The sequence below is a fragment of the Leptosomus discolor genome, chromosome 3, assembly GCF_034619465.1.
Source record: "Leptosomus discolor isolate bLepDis1 chromosome 3, bLepDis1.hap2, whole genome shotgun sequence".
NCBI classification, from domain to species: domain Eukaryota; kingdom Metazoa; phylum Chordata; class Aves; order Leptosomiformes; family Leptosomidae; genus Leptosomus; species Leptosomus discolor.
The window spans coordinates 4560162-4583046 of NC_141393.1; the positions used below are offsets into that span (position 1 = coordinate 4560162).

Consider the following 22885-nt stretch of genomic DNA (forward strand, 5'->3'; position numbering starts at 1 on the left):
TCCGAGGAAAACAAATGCCATAGAGTTAGTGTGTTTTATAAATGTGCAACACAGCTTGCTTACACTAGCAGACAACCACTTCTATAGCACCTAACTCCACAGCACCCAGGACGGAGGATATCGTAAAAGATTTTTCCAATAATGCTGTGAAGGTCATCAAGGAAAAACCAGCGTAACTGAACACGTGAGGTGGTTGTTCTTGAAAGGTCTTTAGGCCCACTGGAAATTGCACTGGACGTGATTTTTATTTCATTTCCCACACGGGTTGAAGCAAGGGACAGGAATTTTGGTAAGGTCGGGCTTGCCAGCCCAGGAACTGCCGTTTAGGTCAGCGTACAGAACGTCTTGGAGTCGCATTCGGCAGACACTACTCTGGGAACCTGCACTGCGGGCATCTGACACCCTGGCTGACATTTCATTTTTTAAGTTTTGCCTCCTGTGCTTGGTTTGAGAAGGGTGGTTTTCATTTGTGTCTCATGTTTTCCCAATTACGAGTTACAAAACACCCATTAAAATTGTAACAAAGAAGTTCAGCCAAGTCCAGCTGGCTGAAACTTTTTGTACCAATACTGCCACATACAGAGGTTGCCACATACACACAAAAATGTGGTTTAATTCATTTTGATGGCCCTGGAAATGCTTTTCTCAATTGCTCTTACGAAATAAGTTGTCATTTCAGGTTACTTTGCCCTGAAATGACCTGCCCGCAGGCAGGAGAGGTACAACGTGCTGCGTTCAGGATTTCAGCGCTCACCTTTGGTCCAACGCTTAGAGACACAAACCTTGAAATGCTTGAAGAGAAATCTTCATTTTCGGAGTATCAGACTAGTTTTAGCTTCTCAGTCTAACCCATGGAAATCCAAGACACAAAGTTCAAGATATAAATATCATTAAAAACTTCTTTGGATATCTTCACACTTTGAAGACAGACTCTGGGGTTGGGGGGTTTTTCCCCCCTCACCCCTGTTAAAATTTGCTTAAAAATACTAAGAAACTGACAGTTGAAGTGGTCAGACATTTGAGTCACAGAGAAAAAGGTGCATAAAACCCTTTATATTGAGATAAGACTGTGTCCCGAATAATTTAGCAGTTAATTCCCTGCATGTTAAGAGGCTAGGAAAAATGTGGTTTAAATTTCTCAAACAAAAACACCCACGCATCACCCAAAAAAAGGAGGGTTAATACTGGCAAGAATATAAAACACCACCAGAGGTAACATCTCAAAGAGGTATAACATACATAATCCAGACATCGAAACAGCCACTGCAGGACTTGTAATAAAATAGTCAGAGCTAATTCAGGACCATCCTTTTCAGCAGAGGTACGGTATTTGCAGCACAAGTGGTCCTTCGAGGACCCACAGCCTTTCAGTTGTTTCCTGTGCTGCTCCGTATTTATTCTAACAAACATAACTGTTTCCTAAATAACCATTTTGCTCCCAAGCCCCACTTTCCTCCCAACAGCAGTATATTCCGCATTGTGCATGGAAAAACATTTCCAAACCCCTATTTGTGGCTCGTAATTCTGGAACATCAGCATCATGGGAAATCCAGGAGGAGCCGACCCCATCGTTACATTTTTCGTTTGCCATCAGAAGTCTTTTACAGCACAAAGACCACGACAACAATTCACAAGGATTTAGTTTAAAAGTGAGATGTAGGAACAAGTAAGAACAGACAGTGACACTGGACAGAACAATCTCCAGAGTGCATTTAGAGAAGAACACAGTTTCAGTTCCTGATGAGCGTTAAGAATTCTTCACGGGTCTTTGGATCTTCCCGGAATACCCCCAACATTGTGCTGGTTACTGTTTTACTGTTCATTTTCTGTACCCCACGCATTACCATACACATATGCCTAGAAGAAATGAGAGGGGAGTCAATAAACCTGAAAAGAAAGAAGTAATCCTACAAAGAGAGATGTTTCTTACGAGCTCACGTTAAAATTCTGGGGAAGTGAGAAAAGCTCCACATCCAGAACGGACGTCTGTCCGTGGTACCTCAGCTGTCCTCTACAGGCAAGAAAGTCTAATTCCCAGTCCCTGAGGGCTGCCCCCTCTCCTCTGATCCTAGGAAAATCCCCCCTTTCCAAGGTGCATTCTGATTGCCAAGACATGCCTGTGGCTACTCCCAAGCTTTGCTCTACTTGAGGAAGTCAAAGGTGCCCTGAGGCAGAGCACAGCCCCAGTACAACTGGGACAGCTGCCCACACGGCCAGTTGCCGCATCTCTGCGGTGGCTCAGGGAGCTCTAAGAAGCCTCCAACCCAGCAGGCCGGTTCGCTGAGGGGGCAAGGAGGCAGCACGCAGGAGCTCCGCAGGTGGCATCACACACAGCCCAGACGCCACGGGGAGCAGCTCAGGGTAACTTACGTCGCTTCAATCACCACTCCAACGCCAGCGGGCTGTAAGGCTTCTGTGATGGCTATTGCGATTTGTTTGGTAAGGCGCTCCTGGACTGGAAGACCAACAACAGGGAGGGCAGACACGGGGTTAAACCCGACTAGCAGCAACCACCGGCGTGCCACAGCGGCGCTTCCAAGCATGCCTGCTCCCCACCACCACGCACACAAGTACTGCTCTTCCCAAGTAAATTCTCTCAGTACCAAATCCGGTCTCATGGTACCCAGGAATAGAGCTTTTATTTTCTTATTTTCTTGTCTGTACTGGGAATCATTTTGCACGATACCTGTGCAGGAATTGCATTAGCATGACTTGTTATAACAGCTCTTACATTTCCTATTATGCAGTTAAGTTTTATCGCTTCTCTTTCCTTTTTTTTTATGTACATGTTCACTGACTTTACTGCTGCACTATTTATCCCCTACTCACAATTTCCCTTTTTAAGGAAAGGAAATGGAGATTAAAAAAATTAAGAGAGTCTATTGTCCTGCAAAGCTTTACTTCCTGCAGCTCTAGCACCCTCTATTCACCAGCGTGACACCTAATGGTCACTAAGACTTCTGTCACCAAGAGCAGCCCAAATTTAACCGCAGGACAACGAGCACAGGCTGAGCCCAGCCCAAGGCCTCGGACCCTGCAGCTTCCTCCACTTCTTGGGGCAGCAGGCAGGCAGTCCGTAACACGGCAGCTCTCGCTTCATCTCTTCAGACAAGAGCTCTTGAAGGCATCTCTCAAGTTATCTGTAGGAGAGTTCATCTCCAGCAGCACCCAGCTAGTTTAGTTATTCTTGGCAGCCGTATCTTGTAGCACATCTATCCTCTGAATCAGCTATTGCCTCCTCCTATTTTCATAGGCAGATTCTACCCTTCCCTGGAAACGCAGGGGCTAAGGCAACAGCTGAGAAACACCTGCTCAAGAACACACTGGTTTAACTGACACTACAATTTGCACAGCTATAGTCCACCTACAATCACCAGGACCCCGAGCCGGCCGGCAAAGGAATGCGCACAACAAAACCCCAAAATTCATCTATTTACCTTGTAATCTTCTACTGTATATTTCCACAATCCTAAAGGAGAAAGGAAAAAAGACAATGTTATAGTTATTCCCATCCGACCAGCGTCTGAGCGTCACAATTAACCTGACCCTGCCGAACAAGACCGCTGTACCGATCCGCATCCTTCCTGGCAATCCGTGCAACATCGCACTGGCTGGCGTTGCTTGAGGACTTCCCGCAGCACGTCACCATGTTCAGTGAGAGGTTCCCCCTACCAGCCACCCCAGAGACTATTTCAGGGGCAAACATGTCGCTTCTTAGAGCTTCTTCTGTTGCCTGTTACTTCTGAATGACTTGTACCACCACCCACCCGCATCACACAGTTGCGACGGAATCCATGCCCAAAGACTCCCTGAAAGCTAATCCCTGAACTGAGGTCAGAACCTCCTTTTGCTTCAATCTAAACCAAATGCTGTTTTAAAGACAACTCAGATATTGGGAGTCCCAGAAGGCTGCTGAAATTAAGCAAGAGACATTTTGGATTCTTGCATTTAACCACAACTCAGAACAATGAGCCAGAATCATTTTTATTTAGAACAGATACTCTCAACTGACGTATCACACCATCCTTCATGTTTCACTGCAGCGATCACCTTAATGCTCCCCTCCAACATAATTTCAAATTCAAGGCATTTGTGGGGCAATGCAGGTGATACCACCATCATGGATCTCCGCAGTACTATAACCCACACATTTGAGAAAGTCTTGTAACTGCTCTGTAACTCAATGGGATAGTCATGCCAACCTCAAATGCTTAATTACACGTCAGGTGGCCGTGTAAAGAAGCTGCTATAGAAAGCTTCAGTACCCATCTGGTCAGACTAGACAAAAAACAGACACTGGCTGGCAGCCCGAGGCATTAGTTACAAGAAACGTTTCTGAGAATGAGACTTGCCTGCTGTTTTGGAGAGAGAATTACGTGCAGAAACTCCCCTCCAGAAATGAAATGGTTGTGTTAGAACTATTCTAAACAAAGCAACATAATATTTAGATTAAATACACGGATAAGAAACAATCTTATGCTCAGATATTTTTATTGATATCTACTTTATATGCAACTGGTGTTGCACCTAAGTAGTCCTATAGGCACGTTTATGTAAAAACAGTTATTTGCATTAGCATTTTTCAAGCCTGAGCTTGAAGTCCAGAGAGAAAGACGTTTGTTTACTGAATACAGGTCATCCACAACTACAGAAACTCCCCACATTAGACTAATCCTATTACAAAAGATTAGGCCTACAGTACCAACAGCCTCACAAATCTTTGTTTGAACACTGGTTGCATTATATAGGGCAACGAAAGAGAAGCACGATTTGGCCCACCAATCTCTTCACGCTAAGCAAGGGAGCCCGAGAACGTTTTGTTATACAAGAAACTAATCTTTTTGTTACTGCAGTATACGGCAGTTTTACCCTAACTTGAAAAAGAGGCAAGATTTAACTTTTCAAGCACTGCACAGGAGGCCTTGCGTGTTCATGCATGTTGCTATACTGAGAACAGACAGCGGGAAGATTGTACCCTTTTAGCACCATGTTGCCCCCTGCATTAAAAAAAAAAAATCATTGAAGAGAGTTTTGAACAACTCCTGACATCTGCGATTCAGAGGTAACGACGGACCAGAGCAAGCGCAAATCAAGCGATGCGTATTCCAAACGTGATCCCGAATCCCACATTCAAGCCCTGCAGAAGTGAAACCAAGTGCTAAAGACCACCTCTTCAGGAAGGATGTTCACCTTCACAAGTCCAACTTGGGGAAAAAAAACCCACCCATGTCACTTAAAAGGATCCAGCCGCACAAGTGCCAGCCAACACAGAACACAAGCCATGAAGTGCCACGCAGACATCCCCCAGCGTAAGCAGCTACAGGAGGCAAAGTCTTTCGCCCAACAACTGCAGTGCTGACAGCCCAGAACCTTGTTCTACAGTTTCAGCAGTTGGGTACGGCCACAGAAAACACACAGGAAAAAAATCTCAACGTTCAACTGCCTGTTTCAGCCTTTTAATCAAAGTCCACTCCTATAAGCACTGCTAGAAGACACAGAGATGGCCTCCCTGTAACGTGAGTTACGTTAAAGATGCGACCTCCAAGGGCCCTTCCACTTTCACCCCAAATCCACTGTTGTGCAAGCAGAGCACAGAACGGAGCTGACTGGCTCTACAGCACTTTAGCATCATATCCTACACATTTCTTACCAGCTAAGAAAACCCAGCAGGCATTCAGACTTACAAGGCTAATTCTCATTAGCGTTACTGGAATGACAACAAGATTAACAGACATATCAGGGAGAGTATAAGCAGAACCTACGTGGTCTTTCTGAACTACAATCTTTCAGATTCGTTTCTCAAGACAGACCCTTCCACTCTGGTCCCCAATAATCTGCTCATTGAAGGGATCTACCATCCCATTTCTCACCAGAACTAGAAAGTGTCACTTTATAACAAGATTCGGTGCAGCAACTGATCCAAGGGCACTTGCTGCAGAAAAAGCCATTTTACACCACAAATGGATTTCTCGAGTGTAACATAATTGCTTTGTTTCTTATGCTGAACTTTATCTATAAGATCCACCCCATGGCGCTCTCAGCGGGCCTAGAGTGAAAGAAAGAAATGCCAAATTTCTGTGAAGAGTCAGCTAACAGATGAAAGCTTTAGATTCCATTTCTAGCCATAGAACACGTTCATTTACAGTTTGGAAGTTTTGGATTTTTGCTCTTATCTGTCTATATACACACAAGTAGCAAACAGCTAGAGATCCCCACTGTTTTTTGTGGTCTGCCTTAGAACATGACCAAATTATCTGTTGTCCTGGCTTCTGTGCTCCCTGCAGACACCGACGCTTAGGATGAATGTACCAAAGCGTTACCGCTCTACTACAGTCGACTGCCGTGAATCAACACAGAGCACTAAGACTTATCTGCCCTCTCCACAAAACAACACAATGCTGAGCATTGGTCTAAATCCAAATCCAGGACACAAAGTGGGCTGAGCTTTAGAAGGGGACCAGATTAGAAAGATTAGCACAGTTAGCACAGCTTGGAATCCTTTTAACAAATTAGCATCACTTTCATTACGTTAACACTTACCTAGCAAGCTTGCTGAGGCCAAGTACTTGTTTGTTAGGAAGATAGCCAATATGTACCTAGACAGAGGAGAATAAGCCATTAACAGAATCAAAACCACACTTCTGAATGCATATGAGACTCATGCATAGAGAATGAGATGTGCATTTGCCCCAGAGCTAACTCGGGAACAGTCCAGAAATCTTAGCATGTGGGAGGAACATGCCACCATGCAAGCCTGAAAAACTGTGGAGCTAACAGGGACTGTAAATGCCTGGTGAGGTCAGTGTCCTGGGGAAGAAGAGGTAGTTTTTTTTTCTGAGTGGGAGAAAAATCTCTTCAAGAGTCAAGGCTTATGTTCCAAGTCTCAGGAACGCTACAGGTTACTGCTACATTTGGGTACAAAAAGCAGTCTCTTACTCAGCACAGCACCGTTTGTCTGAAATAAACGTGCTTTTCTTTCAAGACCTAAAATAGACTTAGGGAGCTGGAGGGAAAGGGACTGCACTGTACTTCCAATGTAAGTGTTCTGATGGCAAGAAATACTCAGCCACCAAAATCAGGCTGCACTTCCTGATTTTTCCCCTGCTTTGGTAGTACCACAGATCACTGTATGATTAAGTCAACTTCCAACCTGCTCGAATACAGATTTGCTGAACATTCATACTGAACACAGTTGCACCAAGTGTAAGTTCTTTAGCAGAAAAGTGCTCAGATACGAAGGCAGGGGGAAAGGCAGTCAGCTTCTTGTTTTCAGAAAGCAACACAGGCCACTGAATTCAAGTGGGTAACAAATTATAAACCAGCATTTGTGTCACTGTACCAGAGACTTGAAAAATTAGCCAAGATACAGTAGGGAAGTGTCAGGATTCTGTCTTAGCGCTTTGCCTAGAGGCCCCACCTCAGAATCCTGTATTGCTGTACCTGCAGTTAGAGGTACCACAGTGCACCTAATTACCTGGCTAACTTGCTCATTCCTATCACTTCTGTTGGGTAATCAACCCACTGACACCTGAAAAGACATGAAACATTTCAGACAAAGTGAGAGACATAACTTAGAAATAAGCGTTGAATCCTGTTCCCCATAGAGTATTTTTGTAAATGTCTTAATTTAAGATCGAACTGCAAATACAAGACCTGGTCAGTATTTGCAACCTGTTTGATGTACCCAACAGGAGAATGGTTAGCCTGAGAATATTTAGAGGCATACCAAGTCATTTAGCAGACCGCTATACAAGCAGGACCAATTCAGTGTTTGCGAGGAGATTTCTCCAAACCACACAGGCTAAACAGCTAGACGTAAAAAGAATGCATATATTGCCACAGGAGGAACGAAGAGAAGATACACAGCACGTGTAACCAAGAAAAACAGGCAAAATAGAAAGCTTCCACAGGAAAAGAAGTTACCTTGCTTCCCAGTATAAAATACTAACAGCAAGAAAAGAAAGCAGATGAAATCGAGTTGACTCAACTAAATAAACGGCTGGTTTCTGTTCGGGTATTTTATTTTGCGTGGGGTGGTTTACTTCGAACATACATGGTGTGATTGAATTGCATAGACAACAAAAGCACTTGCTACTCTCCAGCCTGTGAGTACTTTATGGTGGAACAGATGGATCAGAACAAGCTCCATCCTTCTGTGCTGACAGGGGAGCGAAGAGTCTGAGACCTGCAGAAGGGACCACCCACTCTGAACTCATCACATTTACAATGGTTAACTTGAGAAGTTTTATTTTCCTTCTAAAGTTGCTGGCATCACAATTTCAACACCCTCTGAAACACCAGCCCCTTTCATGGAAGCCCCAACCTAAGCAGCCTCCTGCTAGTCCATTTTGACCACCCCCTCCCCGACTGGGCTTGCTTATTTAAGACTGGGCTGCTCATCAGAAGTTTGTCCCACTCACGGGGGCGGGGGACCAAGATGAATGGGCACTAGATAGCTCTGAGCCAGAAGCTAAATCCGCGACAGAGCCAGCATGCAGGGTGAGCTGGTTTAATATCAAGATGTCTGCCCTCAAGGCTTGCTGCTGCTTCACAAAGAGCTTTGATATGAAATGTCAGAAACCATTAGATTACTTAGACCAGGAAAGGTTGAGCTTTACATTTTAGGAGCTTAAATACAAATAAAACTCACATTAAGGAGGTCTTCCTTATTTGTATTCTGAAGATTAACTTCTAGAATCATAGCCGTGAGCAGTAAATACTTACAGCTTTGAAAGCTTTGCAGTTACAGCTACAAAGTCTTTTACATGTAGTTTAGGTCTTTTATCATGTATTCCCATATTTGTTTTGTGAGGAAGAGTTACCTTTCCAACAAACGGAACGAGGTGATGCTCACACAATGAGAACATGTCTATGTCCTTCACAATTACCATCTCATCATGATCTTCATCAAAGATGGCGTCATTCAGAACATCTGAAATTAAACATTCGCATTAAAAAAAAATAAATGCACAAGCATGGAAGGTTCTTCCAGCTGGTATCCAACAAAGCTTGTAGCAAGAGCACAGCGCTCTCAGAACTACAGATTTTAGGGTTATGACACATGAGGCAAGTAAAGAGTAACATCACAAGTACGCTTTGGTTTGCATATGATCACACAATTGCCACAGTGCTATGTCAGACAACCTACGTGCTACACCAGAAGTCAGCCTAGTGTTTTCTTTAAATAATAGTTTGAGCCCAAGTTAGGAGTCTAGTCTTTGCAGAATTACTGATATCTTAAGAGCAATTAAGACTACAGCTGACAAAGCCAGTGCTGAGGAGGGGAGCACATCTCAAAGTGGGCTTCCATTAGTGCTTCTACATACCACAAGCAAAGCTGAGCCTGAGGTTTAAGAAAAGCTAAGCCACCACAGCAGTGTCTGCCAACACTTCAACAGCAGCATCACTACGTTCAAGGATGCTTTGCAAGGAAACAAGATACTCTCATTTCATCCACCAGCCAGCAGCTGTTTAGGCATACACAAGAGTTGAAGAGACAGATCTGTATCCACAGATCAGGGAGAGATTTGCTGTCCTGAACTGAAAGCAGGCATGCATATGCATACTCCAGCCTCATTCTGCACCTCAGAGTTAACAGAGAATTGAGGTGGAAAAACCCACATAGAAGGAAGAAGAGAGAGCTCAGTAACAAGAGGAACATACAACGTGACACTTTGCTAGTTTCAGCGCTCAACAGAACAGATCCTCACTTGACTTTCCAGATTTAACAGTCGCCTGACAAGTCACCAAGCAACCCTGACACAGGTTACAGCAGATCACTATAGTCTCCACAAATACTGCAGGCAGCTGGACCAGTCCCAAGTTAAGAGCCGAGCCTTTTGAAGGACAAGAGAGAAAAAACTGTATAGAAGAGCAAGGGACAGAACAGCAAGAGACAACTAGCTGTACAGACAGAAGGGCTGATAATCAGAACAAGAAACAAGCACGCTTGAAGCCACACTGACTACTTGGAGTTCCTTCCAGGAACCAGCATCACATACTCCGTGGCCAGAAGGGGAACCGGGGTGCTCAGGGAGTGCCCTGCCTCAGCCACAGCGGAGCTTAGCACCTGCAGCGGCAATTACACAAATCTAATAGTTGTGTCTGCTCAACTTGCATTTGTGCCTTCCCTTGACATGCACGTACGCCTAATGGCCACCATCTGCTGTCGATAACGTATCATCATCACGGAGCATTTTAATTTCCTGCTTGCTATCAGCACCACACAGGTAACCCTGGAAACTGTGAGCAAGATGTTCTGCCTGCGACGCGTGTTCTTTCCCCAGAACGGCTGACAACCCGCAAGGCAGCAAGCCTGAACCCCAGAAGGCTTTTGATCAGGTTAGACAGCAGGAGTCAGGGGCACAAAAGAGGCCAGGAAACAACTCTGTGAAGGCACATGATTTTTTTTTTTCTCCTTCAAATTTCAACATCTAGTTTACACCAAACACTGCTGGAGAGGATTTTGATTACATGGGGAGCATTGTGCAGTTGTACAACTATGAGTTCAGCCAGGAAGAGCCAGAATTTGGAACAGCAGGCTCAGTGGAGAGGGAAAGGGAGACAGAGCAGCCATCCGGGTTCTGCAGAGCGCTGCGGGAGGGAGCTGAGACGCACCACTACTACAGAAAGGCAAACAGCAGTTTCAAAGCCTGCTGCTACGCCCAGTGTTATTAAAACAAAATCCAAACAGATCCACAAAGCAACTCCAGAGCGACTGCTCCTGTTATTAGGCCACCAGCTTGGCTCATACCAGCCTTGCCAGGAGTGTATCAGAGCCCGATGTTAGATAGGGATTTGCGTCAGCACACTTGCCAAGCAGACTGGCCAGAATAATCAAAAATGGCCACGTTCACATCAAGAGTCCCGGTAGTGTGTGACACAGCGCAAGGCCAAAGCCACATCAGAAGGTACTTCAGCTGTGAAGTTACATATATCTGCACATACACCCTTATTCATGTATAAAACATATATTAATAGCTCCTTACAAACTTTATCTAAGGAACCGAACTGTTACTGGAATGCTGAAGAGCCACGCTGTATCACAGAGACAGCCATTAGCCCTATTTTATAGCGGGGGGAATAAGGTGGTTAAGCGACCTGTGAAGTACCACACACGCAACTTCAGGAACAAAACGCATCCTTCTCACAGCTAAAGCAATCAAACAGGAACACTGAAGTCATCCATCCTGCTTGCATATCCCCTCTTAGCTACAGCCCAGAGTCACAGCACTTTGGGCAACAACCCCTCGCAGCCAAGGGAGTTTGAGAGATGTGTAAGCAAACAGATCTGTGTGTCAAGAATATAACCAGAGAGCTGTGGGATGCTTCACGCGTCTCATTTATACAGGTCTTGCCAATTTTGAACCTTAGATTTAATTAATATTAGCAGCAAGTTGCAGTCAGACCACAGACAATACCCGCTCAGCTGGACAACCTCTGAAGCTGTGCCTGCAGCAAGGTGTCAGCACCAGTTACTCCTTGAGAAGGAGGGCCAGAGCACATAAAGGAAGAAACCAGCTTAGTGTTAGCCCCTCCAATAACCCCTTCACAACTGCCAGATGACAGAGTGAGACAAAGGTAAAACAAAATGTGAGACTGAAGGCCACTACCTGAGTAAATGGCCACAGTGTTGAGCGCCCCAGTTACTCCATCCTGCTCCAGTCCCTCCTGCTCACACTTCACAAGCCCGTTCTCCCGAAAATAAGCACAGCTTGAATCCTGTCTAACCCTACACCTCCCTCTTTGAAACCCAAGCCTTGTGTTGACAAAAGAAGAGTTAGGAAAGAGTAGCTGCGACAAGATGCTGTGCCATGTCCCACGGCAGCGCTTGTTTTCAGTAATGACACAGGAGAGACTTGTTTGGCAGAGACTCAAATGCTTTGTGCAGGGAGGCAACACCATTTTATCTAACTTTGTCTGCCTTATTTTTTTTTAGTCATCCAATTTGCAGCAGCACCAAACAGGGCCCCGACAAGCTCAGCCTGCATCCTGCAGCACGTGTTCTGGAGAACTTAACAGAGCTGAAAGGACAGAAGGGAAAACAGGGCCTCAGGAAAAGGAGGCCAGAAGCAAAGATGGGGACAAATTCGTGCTGCTTCTCCTGTTCTTCCATTCCACCTACCAGGCCACGCTGTTCACTTCACTAGCTTGATTCCAGTTTCCTTATTTGGAGGCCCCAAAACATTTACTCTTGCTAGGGCACAGTCTAAAAGTCTTGTTGTCCCTCCCCAGGCCTGTCCCAGCTCACACAGAGCAACATGGCTGTTACACTGACTGCATCTCTCCACTCTAAAACACTCACCTGCCCTTCTAACGCAATTACAGCTTTTCTACCCCTTCCTCTTGTGGCACTAGGATGTTCAAAGTGAAAGCGTGGAAGTCAACAGGGCTCTTAGAGAGAAGGAGGGTTAGAAGTCAATATTGCTGCCTTGGTTTCCTGACAAAGCAAGGCACTTGTGGCCCAGGTTGGCACCTCCTCAACAGCCTACTCTTCCTTAATATAAAAAGGAAATTCTTCCCCTCAAATGAAGCAACTCTTCTACTCCCTCCAAGTACCACCTACGTAATCCACATCAGTAGGACAGGACTAGCATCTCCTCTGCTAGCAAGAGGATGGGCACGTTCACACATCATCTCTTGGCCTCTCAGTCATACTTCCCTCCCCGCTTTCAGTCACAGCTGTGCTCAAGCACTGCCACCAAGCCCTGTCTGTAAGCCGAAGGAGACTGCAAATAACACCATTTTCATTCTCCAACATCCCAGAAAAGCTGAGGGAATTTACTGCGTAAGTCCTTAAGCCTAGACGCATCACATTAATGAAAAGCTAAATCTGAATTATATGGCTGGGAGGAGGGGAACAAGAACAAACATTTAATGTACAGTCAGGGCACTCTGTACTATTCCAGCCAATTTTTCCTTCAGCCCAGAGTTCAAGTCCTGGTGTAGAAACTTCAGTGGGCTCTTAAAACTGAACAATCACCTCTGCTGCAAGTTAACTCCTGAAACAGAGCCGAATTAATTTTTCCCCCTTTATCTTCAAAAAAAAGTTCATAAAAGCAAAAATCAGAATTGGATGAAGACAGAATGAGAAAGACCTTTCAGGATTTTGCGTCAGAGCTAAGCAAAAAGACCTGTTGCTATAGAAACTATTTGCATGGCTTTAATGTGACACAGGAAAGCAAAAGCACCTCTGGCAACCAAAGCAGCCAGAGCCCACCCAGCAGCTGGCTCAGGAGAGAACGAAGGATCGCAGCGCTGCAGCAGCTTCGCAGCGCTGCAGCAGCTTCGCAGCGCTGCAGCAGCTTCGCAGCGCTGCAGCAGCTTCGCAGCGCTGCAGCAGCTTCGCAGCGCTGCAGCAGCTTCGCAGCGCTGCAGCAGCGGCCCATTTTCACTATGCCTGGGAGCCAGAAGACTGAAGTGACATAGGTTGTTCTCACCATGAGTTGAAGTATTTCCCCATGGTGTTCAGTTGCCTCACTGCTCCACTTCAGAGGAGTCAGACTGAGGATTGTTCAGTGTCAATAGGATGAAGGCAGCCTCAGAGATTCCCCAATACCATTCCTCGAGCTCATCCAACCCAGCAGAGACATAAGGCACAGGGTTCTCCCTGGTACCCAGTACACAGCTCCAGACTGTCCTCACGGACAGCCCCTATGCTCTCCATGGTGACCCCTAAGTTGCAGCAGGCAGCCGAGGCCATCGTAGGAACGGGCCAAGGGAGGCAGACATCCTGTGAGGGTGGTGGGGCAAGTCACACCATACCAACGCCCGTTATCTCGAACAAACGAAAATACAGGCTGAGGTCAGGTACCTTCTGCTCTCCCAGGAACACAGACTGAGTTACACCAAAACCCATGGCATGGGACCTTGCACCAACTAGGAACAGGTCATGGTTTGGAGGATACTCCAGAACAGCAGTGCCATGAGCCAGAGACCAAAGGCTAACCATTCAGTAAGGTAGAATCAGCTGGGGTATGTTGGCAGACACCTTTGACTGTCTTTCTCAAGAAGTTCCTCTTCATCTGAGGGCAGATGGAATTGGCAGAGCAGGAGCCATGAGCCAACAGCTGAATGTGTGGTGCTGAAACCAACAGACTACAGGGTCAGAATTAAATCTGGAAGGAAACTGCTGTAAAACCTTTCAGTTGCTGCTGGGTAAGCAGCAAGATAGAGAGTCAAAACTGAATTTTACTTATTCATGTGATGACACTACAGGTAACTGTAGTTAGAGAAAATATTCCAGACAAGAAACAAGAAAATTATTGCAGCCTTTCAGTATTAAAGATAGCAGGAATTTATTATGCATAGAGAGAAGAGAATCAGGCTACAAAAACACTCATTCATCTAAAGAGAGCTTGTACAGCTGCAAAAAGTTAATGATTTCAGATTGCTAAGAAAGGGAGTGGTCTGGGTATGCCTTTTGCTTCAAGAAGTCTTGCAGAACTCTAGAAAAAGGTACAGCCTAAGATGCTACATTACTATTTAAATAGGCAATAGAGTTCAAAAGCTGCAGAGAAAATTCAATGAGCACTATGTGGCTTCCTTGCCATAACACACCTCCCTAATAGGAAGCAAGAGAAACTTCAGACACAAAAGAATTTACAAGTTTATGACTAATATTTCAGATTTCATCACTGCCATAGCAAAGGACTCGAAACAGACACTCAGCTTCAGATGTTTGCTTCAGAAGCAAAGCTTAATTCCTCAGTTACGAGAAAAGAGGTGAACCAGATGTGTAATTCAAGGCACGTTTCATAGAAGCAAAGATGGAGGAAAAGCATTATTGCTATTCGACTAATTCTGGCTCTCATTTGTACAGATTTGTTTATTTTCCTATAAAACACTTTCCCTGTTGCAGTGACTCAAGTCTATTCAGAAGAGATCAGTTATTGCAGACTCTCAGATGAAGCTAAGATTAGGTTCTAGAAGTTGTCCTCTGACAGGAGGTTTATTAATGTGAAAGCAGGGTTATGGAGAAGCTCATTAAAATGTATCATGATTTCAATAACCATTTCAATGGCTTATGTCATAGAAGGTGCTGAAGGTTCCCTCATCCACAATTCTTTCTGAAATCAAAACAAAGGGAAAAAATCAGAGAAGATGAAGCACTTTGGAAAAGCAACATGAAGAGATCAGGAGCCTTTAATAGTTAAGATCCAAGAGGTGAAGACATTTAATAAATTCCCAACAAAACCTCAAATGATCTTGGTGTTACCTGGGCATTAATGGGCAGGGGAGATCATCCTGGAAACTCCTACAGTCCTAGCTCCCAAAGTTTCTCTGCATTGAGTACCTGTTTTGGCACAGCAGGCTTCACTCACCTGGGGTTAGAAGCTGAGGAAACAAACACCTCACCCCACCCCCCAAGAACCTCACTCTAAACAACCTTGTATCTCCCACCCTCGGGTTTACAAGAACCAAGCCACGGCCATACCACAGTGACGCTGATGTTTAAATTATTCATAGGTTAAACTGTTGCATCAATGAGAAGCAAGCGAACTAGCAGTACCTTGTTTCCAGGAAAGAATGAACTCACCACTTCTTAGCAAAGGGCAGCGCTGCTGATCAAACAGCCTTGTTTGTTTAAGGCACTGCCTGTCTATTTTTACATAGTGATGCTTAGCACCTCTCATCCGCAGCAAACTGAGCAGGCTTGGAAAAATTCATGAGCTTACAGCATTGTTGTCATCTGTCAAAATACCAAATCCACACAGAGAACAAGATGAAGAAAAGAGCATTAAGGTTGCATTTTTTCACCCTTCACCATAGGAAAAGCACAAACTAATGAGAGAGGAAAAGCAACATACACAGAGTTCAGCAGGTGTTAGTCTCCTGTACGACACCTAACTAGTTGTTACTGGCTTTAAAATAAAAGCTGCACAGCAAAGTCACTTTGCTTCCAGGCACATAAAGCACACGTGCAGCCTTTCAAACCGCAGAGGTTCAGAAAGCAAAGTTATCCTCTCCCAGTCTTTCTGATTTTCATTTCCCTATTAAACATGTTGAAAGGACATGTTGAACCTGCCAACGTGCTTGAAAGCTGCCATGCCCCCCAGGAAAGCATTCCAGCCTTTATACATATAACAACCATCACCACTACCAGCAAGTACACTGTTTAACAAACATGCTGTTTTGCTTAGAGTGCCCATGGCTGATGAAAACAAGTTAACTTCCTACTGCAGATGCATCAGCTTGTCCAACAGTGTGCCTAACGTCTCCTTCAGGACTACACAATCAAACCAACTCCTTTTTGGTTTACCTTTTGAAGCTACCATCATTGACACTCCCTGTAACTGACACTGCTGCTGTAACTCGCCAGTCAGCTCTGCTTAGCGAGATTGATCCCGAAGTCTTCAGCCTCCCTAACAAGTCAGTGCTGTCCGTGATCGTGTATTTCCATTTAGTCACATTCGCTGCATTTGCACACACTTGTGCTTTGTAGTATTTATATGGAGACTCACAGACAGCACCTCTGAGTAGGACGTCAAGGCTTTAGCAAAAGGAGGGACGGATCTCTCAAGGTTTAGTCTCCATGTGGCAGGCAATTGCCTGAACCAACGATAAGGTGGCTAAAGGCAACTGGGCATCAACAGTCCTGCTCACCTTTATTAGCCCAGAGGACAGGTTACTATTTTGTAATAGAGCTTACACCCAGAAGTATGAAGCTGATAGGTCTGACCCTGGAAAAGACAACGTGTTCTTGGACGCTCATGCAGAAGCACTGCATGAAATTGGAAAGTACAACTTTTGGTACCTTGTCTGCCCTGCCATCTTTACCAAGGCACGAAGAGGTTTCTGTTGTCACGGCTGTTAGTCTACACAGACGCCCGAGTGTGAACTGACAGTGTTTTTTAATCTGGTCCCCAGGTGGATTTTACCTGAAAGCACTGGAGGCGTTCTTGCTACTCCCATGCAAGCTTGATGACTAGTACTACGGAAGTGAGATCAATACATCTGAATGTATTTTGCCAAAGAAAGAGGTTGAGGCCTTTAGTAAAACCAGGATTAATGAAAGACATGATCTAGAAAGAACATAAAGAGCCAGATTTTGACATTTAGCAAGTAAACTCTACTGATTGCTCTGAAATACAACAGTGACCAGCTGCAGAACACAGATAGCAAAGATGAATAAGGGGTAAAGCAGGAACACTTACTCCGCACTGTCGAAAACAAGGAGACACAGACAGTGGAAGCTGGGAAGCAGGAACAGCTTCTCCACTACTCACAAATCCGAGCGGAGAGAAGAGACAGAATTGACAGGCCATCTTCCCTACAACCCTACAAAGTTAAGCTATGGCAAGTACAAAAATATAAACACAATCAGTGTCATGGAAGCAAAGTGACAACAGCCAGGAAAGGAGATCAAGTGTCCAGCACATTCAACCGTGCCCCAAATGAATTGTGTTCTCAGACGCATGGTAACCAAAAAGATCAAAAAAATAATTTGTTCTTAAAGGTGAATTATCAATCAAGGCTCAAAAAGAAAAACAACACCCACTTGCTGACTGTTGAAACCACATATTGGCTCAGCAGCTTCCAAAAAGCTTTATGGGCTCCTTAAACCAAACTCCTCACTGACACCACTTGGGGTTCTCCTCCAGCGCCGCCACAGAGGCCAGACTGCTGCAGGGCAGGAAGGGCCATCCTCCATACCCCAACCAGCCCCTTCCAGCAACCCGACTGCACTCGGGAGTGTTCAGTGACAAGAGCAAGGCACCGCTCAGTCACTAACCTGACAGCTGTGGGCAGCGTTCAAGGCAGTCGGGCAGCTTAGTTTTGTGACCAACCACACAACGTCCATGTTCTCACAGCAAGTCAGGCTGGAGTCAAGCACATTAAACACTAAGACCTCCTGCAGTGTACTTGCAATTTTGCACTCTCCAGCCTTCACTGTATTTCATAATCTGGGAATATATCTATTGCATCATTTTTTGTGTTCCTGTGCAGAAAGTTAAAAGTGCCATCAGAAAGGAATTGCTTTTCCCCTGCCTACCTAAGGCAGATACTCAAGCAGACAAACTCAGAAGGCTGATTTTAAAGCCTGTAGCTGTACCAACGTTCACTACCTTGGTTGGTGTCACTTTTCTGGCTGTACAGTCTGGCAACACTTCCACATATTGGCAAGGGCTGTGAGCTCAGCTGGGGCCAGCTGAAGGCAGGTGCCTGCTGCAACACACCTTGCTCCTAGCCCTGTGTTCGTACAATCACCACTGCAGAGCTTTTGTTTGAGAAACCTCTCGTGAAAAAGATGGGTCTTACAGCTATTATACCTGGCCTTTATCATCTGCCTGTTGGGGGGTAAACTTGAACACACTCCTCAACACACATCCCACAAAATCACTGCCTTAACCTCTGCCTAGCCAGACAGCTCCACAGAAGGAGCTGAATAAGCTGCAAAATAAATAGAGAAAACACAAAGTCAGGGCTGCTTTTTGTTGGGGTTTGAGTTTGAGGGGTTTTTTTTTGCTTTTACAAGCCAGTTCCTGGTCCTGTTCCTAGCCAGGCTGAGCAGGCAGTTGTATTAACGTAACCAACAGCGGCACATCAAGATGCTGCAGCAGAGCCACAGCAGGAGCTGCAGTCCCACAGCTAGCCTCGTTCCCAAAGACTCTGTAGTTGTTGGGAGAGTTTTAAATACATCATGAAACCTAGAGCCAGGTGGAAGTTACTTCCATATCAGCTGTCCCAGCCAACTCTTCATCCACTAGTCTTCTGGCTAGCTGCTGTGGACATGGCCTTCAGCTACAGCTCCTTCTTCTGTTTGGCTAGAAAGAGTGGGAAGACTGGCAGCTGTGCATCGTGTAAGAGGCAGCAAGTAGCTGGAAAGTAAAAGGATTCCCCACCTGACACAGGAAAGGGTGTTAAGATCTCAGCTTCATTTTGTTTCCTAGAAAGAAAAGAAAAAAGCAGTCCAGGAGTACAGCACCTAGCCGTGACACTTTACTCTTGGATGTAATACAGCTCTCTCCCAGGTATGGATATCCAGGAGAAGGGACTATCCAGAACTACCCTGCTTAATGAAATATGCAAGAGATTAGGACAGGCTATTCACATCCCAGAGAATCCACCCGGAGCAGAAAAAAAGCTATTAAAGACCCTTAGGGGAGCATGTGGCTCTGCACACAAAACTGGCAGGAAGATGAGAGGACTTAAGATGGGCAGCAGCCTCATCCAGGTTCAGCACTGAAATTCATGCTCGGAAACTATCAATTAAAAAATCCTTCTGCTAGAGACCGGCAGCATGACTGAGAGACCTCCTGTGTTTTACAGCAGTAGAGACACACACAACCCTCGAATGAGGAAAGTTATTCCCAGTAGACAAAGGATCATTCTGTGAAACCCTGATGAAAGCTTCTCCCAAACACACTGTTTAGCAGGACTAAAGGAAAAGGGGAAGGAGGATGGCCACCACAGCCCAGAGCCTCTTTCCAGATGTGAACCTGAAAACCGGTTTGGTCAGAAAGGCAAAGCAAAGATCAAGGCAGAAGTGCTGTTCTGGGGTAAGCCAGGACACGACATTGGCACATGAGCCCAAGATGGCCATGAGCACCTTAACCCCGGAAGTCACACGCGATCTGATTTCAGAGGAGCCAACGGTTGAGAAGTGAAAGAGAAACCGAACACAAAAGCCAACCGTTCAGTTGAAGCACAGTGCCCTCACAAAAAGGCCTCTGGTGCGTTACCAGATGGCTCCCCGCTGCCTGCCACCACCACAGTTCACCCTTTTCATTCAGCTGCAACACCCTGGTACGGTTCTGGGGCAGTCGGTACAGCCTCCAGAGAGCAGAGCACGCTCAGCTCCTTCCTGATTTGCATTCAAAGATCTCTGCTGACAGCATTTGCAGCCCTCATGCACTAACAGGAACTTGCCTTTTACTGCAAAAGGGAGCAGAAGGGGGAATTCCCCAGCTACCCAAGCCCCCCCCTTTTTTTTTTTTTTACTGTCTGTACTGGGTACAGTCCTTAGCAGAAAAGCTAAGAGGAAAACTAATGTAAAAACTAAATTCTCAAGCAGGATTTACCCTGCGCTGGAACAAAGAGACAACTTTGGAGTTGCTGGTGATAAGGAGAACAAATTCCCCGCGGTTCCTCTCCTCCTGCCCTCAGGCAGGGCCCCCGCAGTCAGCAAGCAGGTCAGACGCTCACCTGAGGCAGGGATGTGACCCTGGGGTACCGCTCTGCGCCTGCATTCACTGCTGGGACCCCGAGATGGGGCAGGGATCTCCCCAGCCGCCTCCTTAACACACTTCCTCGAGTTTCATCCCTGCCTTTGGAAAACCTCACCTGATAAAACCATCAGCAGAACAGGTTCTTTTCTGGATAAATTCAAACCAGCTACGCCTGCCAATAGAAGCGAGTGTTGCTACCCCTTCTGAACACAGCCTGGCTCAGCTGGGGATGGAGGAAGGTACAGCCAGCAAGGTCCTGTTTGAAAAGTTGACACCAGAAGAGAGAAAGCAAAAGCACTTGCTCCATTCACCCAAACCAGAAGCGCTAAAGTTTATGACAGAACACAAACTTCACTAGCACGGATTTTAAAAAAAGAAATCGGGGGAAGAAGGGCACAGAGAGACCCCAAGGCGCAGGTGTTCCCAGCACATGACTTACTCACAAGGGGCATCGGCATGGTGGCGGGGCAAGGCGGTTTTAAGAAATAAAGTAGAAAAGCCAGCAGCACGGCTGGTGCCAAAGCGGCAGGCTCCAGCTCCGCCGCCCCCCAGCCCGCAGCCCTCCCCGGCGTGACCCCCACCCCCTCACACCCCCCCCCGGGGGAGCGTTCCCTACCCGAGATGGTCTCCTGGTAGCCCTTGGTGAAGAACTGCATGGCGGTGGCCGCCCTCCAGGGCGTCTTCAGCAGCCCCTGCCGCTCGGGGTCCTCGCCCAGCGAGCGCAGGATGGTGGTGTAGGCGGCGGCCAGGCTGGGCAGGCTCAGCTCGTTGTCCTCCTCGCTGCGGGGCCGCTCGCCCCGCCAGCCGTCCCCGCTGCCGCCGCCGCCGCCGCCACCACCACCGGGAGGGACGCGCGGCTTCTCAGCGCCCACCGACGGGGAGGCGGAAGGCGGTGGCGGCTTCTCCTGCCGCGCGTAGCCGTTACAGCTCCGCGCCGCCTCCATGGGCCCCCGGCAGGGCCCGGCCGGCGCCGAGCGGGCAGCGCGCTGTGGCGGAACCCGTCGCCCTCAGCGCTCCCGCCCGCCGCCGCCTCAGCCCTCAGCCCTCAGCCCGCCGCCGCCTCAGCGCTCCCGCCCGCCGCCTCAGCCGCCCGCTTTATACCGCCCGCGCCGCTGCCATTGGCCGCCGCCGCCGTCACGTCATGACCCGCTGTGTCATGAGCCGGCCGGCCTCAGCCCGCCGCGGCGCGGCGGCCCTCGGGAGTCGCGGGGTCGCGATCGGGATCGGGATCGGGATCGGGATCGGGATCGGGATCGGGATCCCGATCTCCCGCCCGCCGGCTGAGGCGCTGGGCTGGGGGTACGGCGGGGGTGGGGTGTCGAGCCGCTGTAGGGAGCCCCCTTTCCTCTCTGCATTGCCCTTGGGGAGCCCAGGGCTGAGCGGGAAGGGGGACGGATGGGGAGGGTCCCGCTGGGATGCGAGTCTTCGGCCCGCGCGGCAGGTCCCAACATCGCCCTCCATTTTCTCATCATCCTCTCCAACTTCGAGTCCTTTTCCCAGCAGGGTGGTGCTGGCGCGTCCCACCCCGTACCTCATAACCCTTCTGGGGTGCTTCGAGTCGCTGGCGGCGGGGTGCGTCCCCCAGAAAGATCACCCTCCTTCGTGACAATCCCCGGCACTTCTGAGTTTCGGTCCCTTCAAACCCACGAGCTGTGCAGACACCTTCCTGCTCCAGGGCTCCTGTGCCCCTACATCTTCATTTTCCCACCCACGGCTCTGGAAACGTGCTGTTTCTGGTGACAGAAATCAAATATTTTGGGGTTTCCTGGGAAGTCACCCCTGCCAGTGGTTTGAGCATCCTCCAAACGCTTTGGGAGCAAATGTGGGAGACAGAGCGCAGCTCGTCTTTGCCAACAGCGGCCGTCAGCCCTTTGTGCCCCAGCCTTGTGAGGGGTTCAAATGTTGGTGAACAAATAAATGCTGGGGCGGGCGGTTTGGAAAGGAGGTCCCCTCCGGCCGAAGCTGTTGGGAAATTTTATGAGGTCGAAACTGAGTCCTGAGGTTCAGCTGAGCGTAGGGTGTACGCTCCATCACCCAACACCCCAACTGCGAGCACAGTAACTACCAATTTCTGGATTACCATCAAAATAAACGGCCAAGATGCTAAGGGACGCAGCAAATCCCTCTCTTTTCACACCCGATCTGCCTGTAAGGCAGCAGGGACGAACTCTCCCCTGCCTTGTGCCTAGGAAATGGCAAATTGCTGGGGAGATAAGGAGGGGAAGGAGCTGTCGGAGGGATGGGGTGCGGAGCATGACTCACTGGCTTTCCTCTCCTCCTGGCGCAAGAGCTGCGTTTAACCAAGAGAAGGAAAAAAAAAAAAAAAAGGCAGAAAAAGAAAAAAAAAAAACCCAAACCCGGCAGCAGTAACACGCTCCACTTTCATAATTCGATTTCTGATCACAGGTTTTACCAGAAGGGCGCCAGGATGACTCAGGTGAAATCAAGGGCCGGCGCTGGCCTGCAGCCAGCCAGGGTTTTATTGCCCCGGGCTCCGATCGGGAACAGAAACTGCTGCACCGGAGGATCTGAAGCCCTGAACTCCATCCCTGCTCCTCCCCAGAAACCCACTGAGGTGGAGCTGGGTACCTCCCAACATTTCGCAACCCTCCGAGGATGCCCAAATCCTCCGATGGGTTCCCCTGCTAGAAATGTGTGCAAAAAATGCTCACGAGGCTCGGTCAAACGACTGACGCTTTCTTTTGGATCCAGAC

The 22885-nt window shown here is 47.4% G+C and overlaps 1 protein-coding gene across 1 annotated transcript; it reads right to left on the reverse strand.

Annotated features, from left to right (window-relative positions):
* Nucleotides 1–1696: 1696 nt before the first annotated feature.
* On the reverse strand, nucleotides 1697–21115 carry GCH1 (GTP cyclohydrolase 1). The gene is made up of 6 exons (XM_086463214.1): nucleotides 20788–21115; nucleotides 8823–8932; nucleotides 6541–6596; nucleotides 3438–3469; nucleotides 2371–2455; nucleotides 1697–1857 (listed from the first exon to the last, which is right to left on the reverse strand). Exons 1-6 carry the CDS (start codon nucleotides 21113–21115, stop codon nucleotides 1731–1733), a joined length of 738 nt encoding a protein of 245 aa, XP_086319340.1. The 3' UTR covers nucleotides 1697–1730.
* Nucleotides 21116–22885: the final 1770 nt, after the last annotated feature.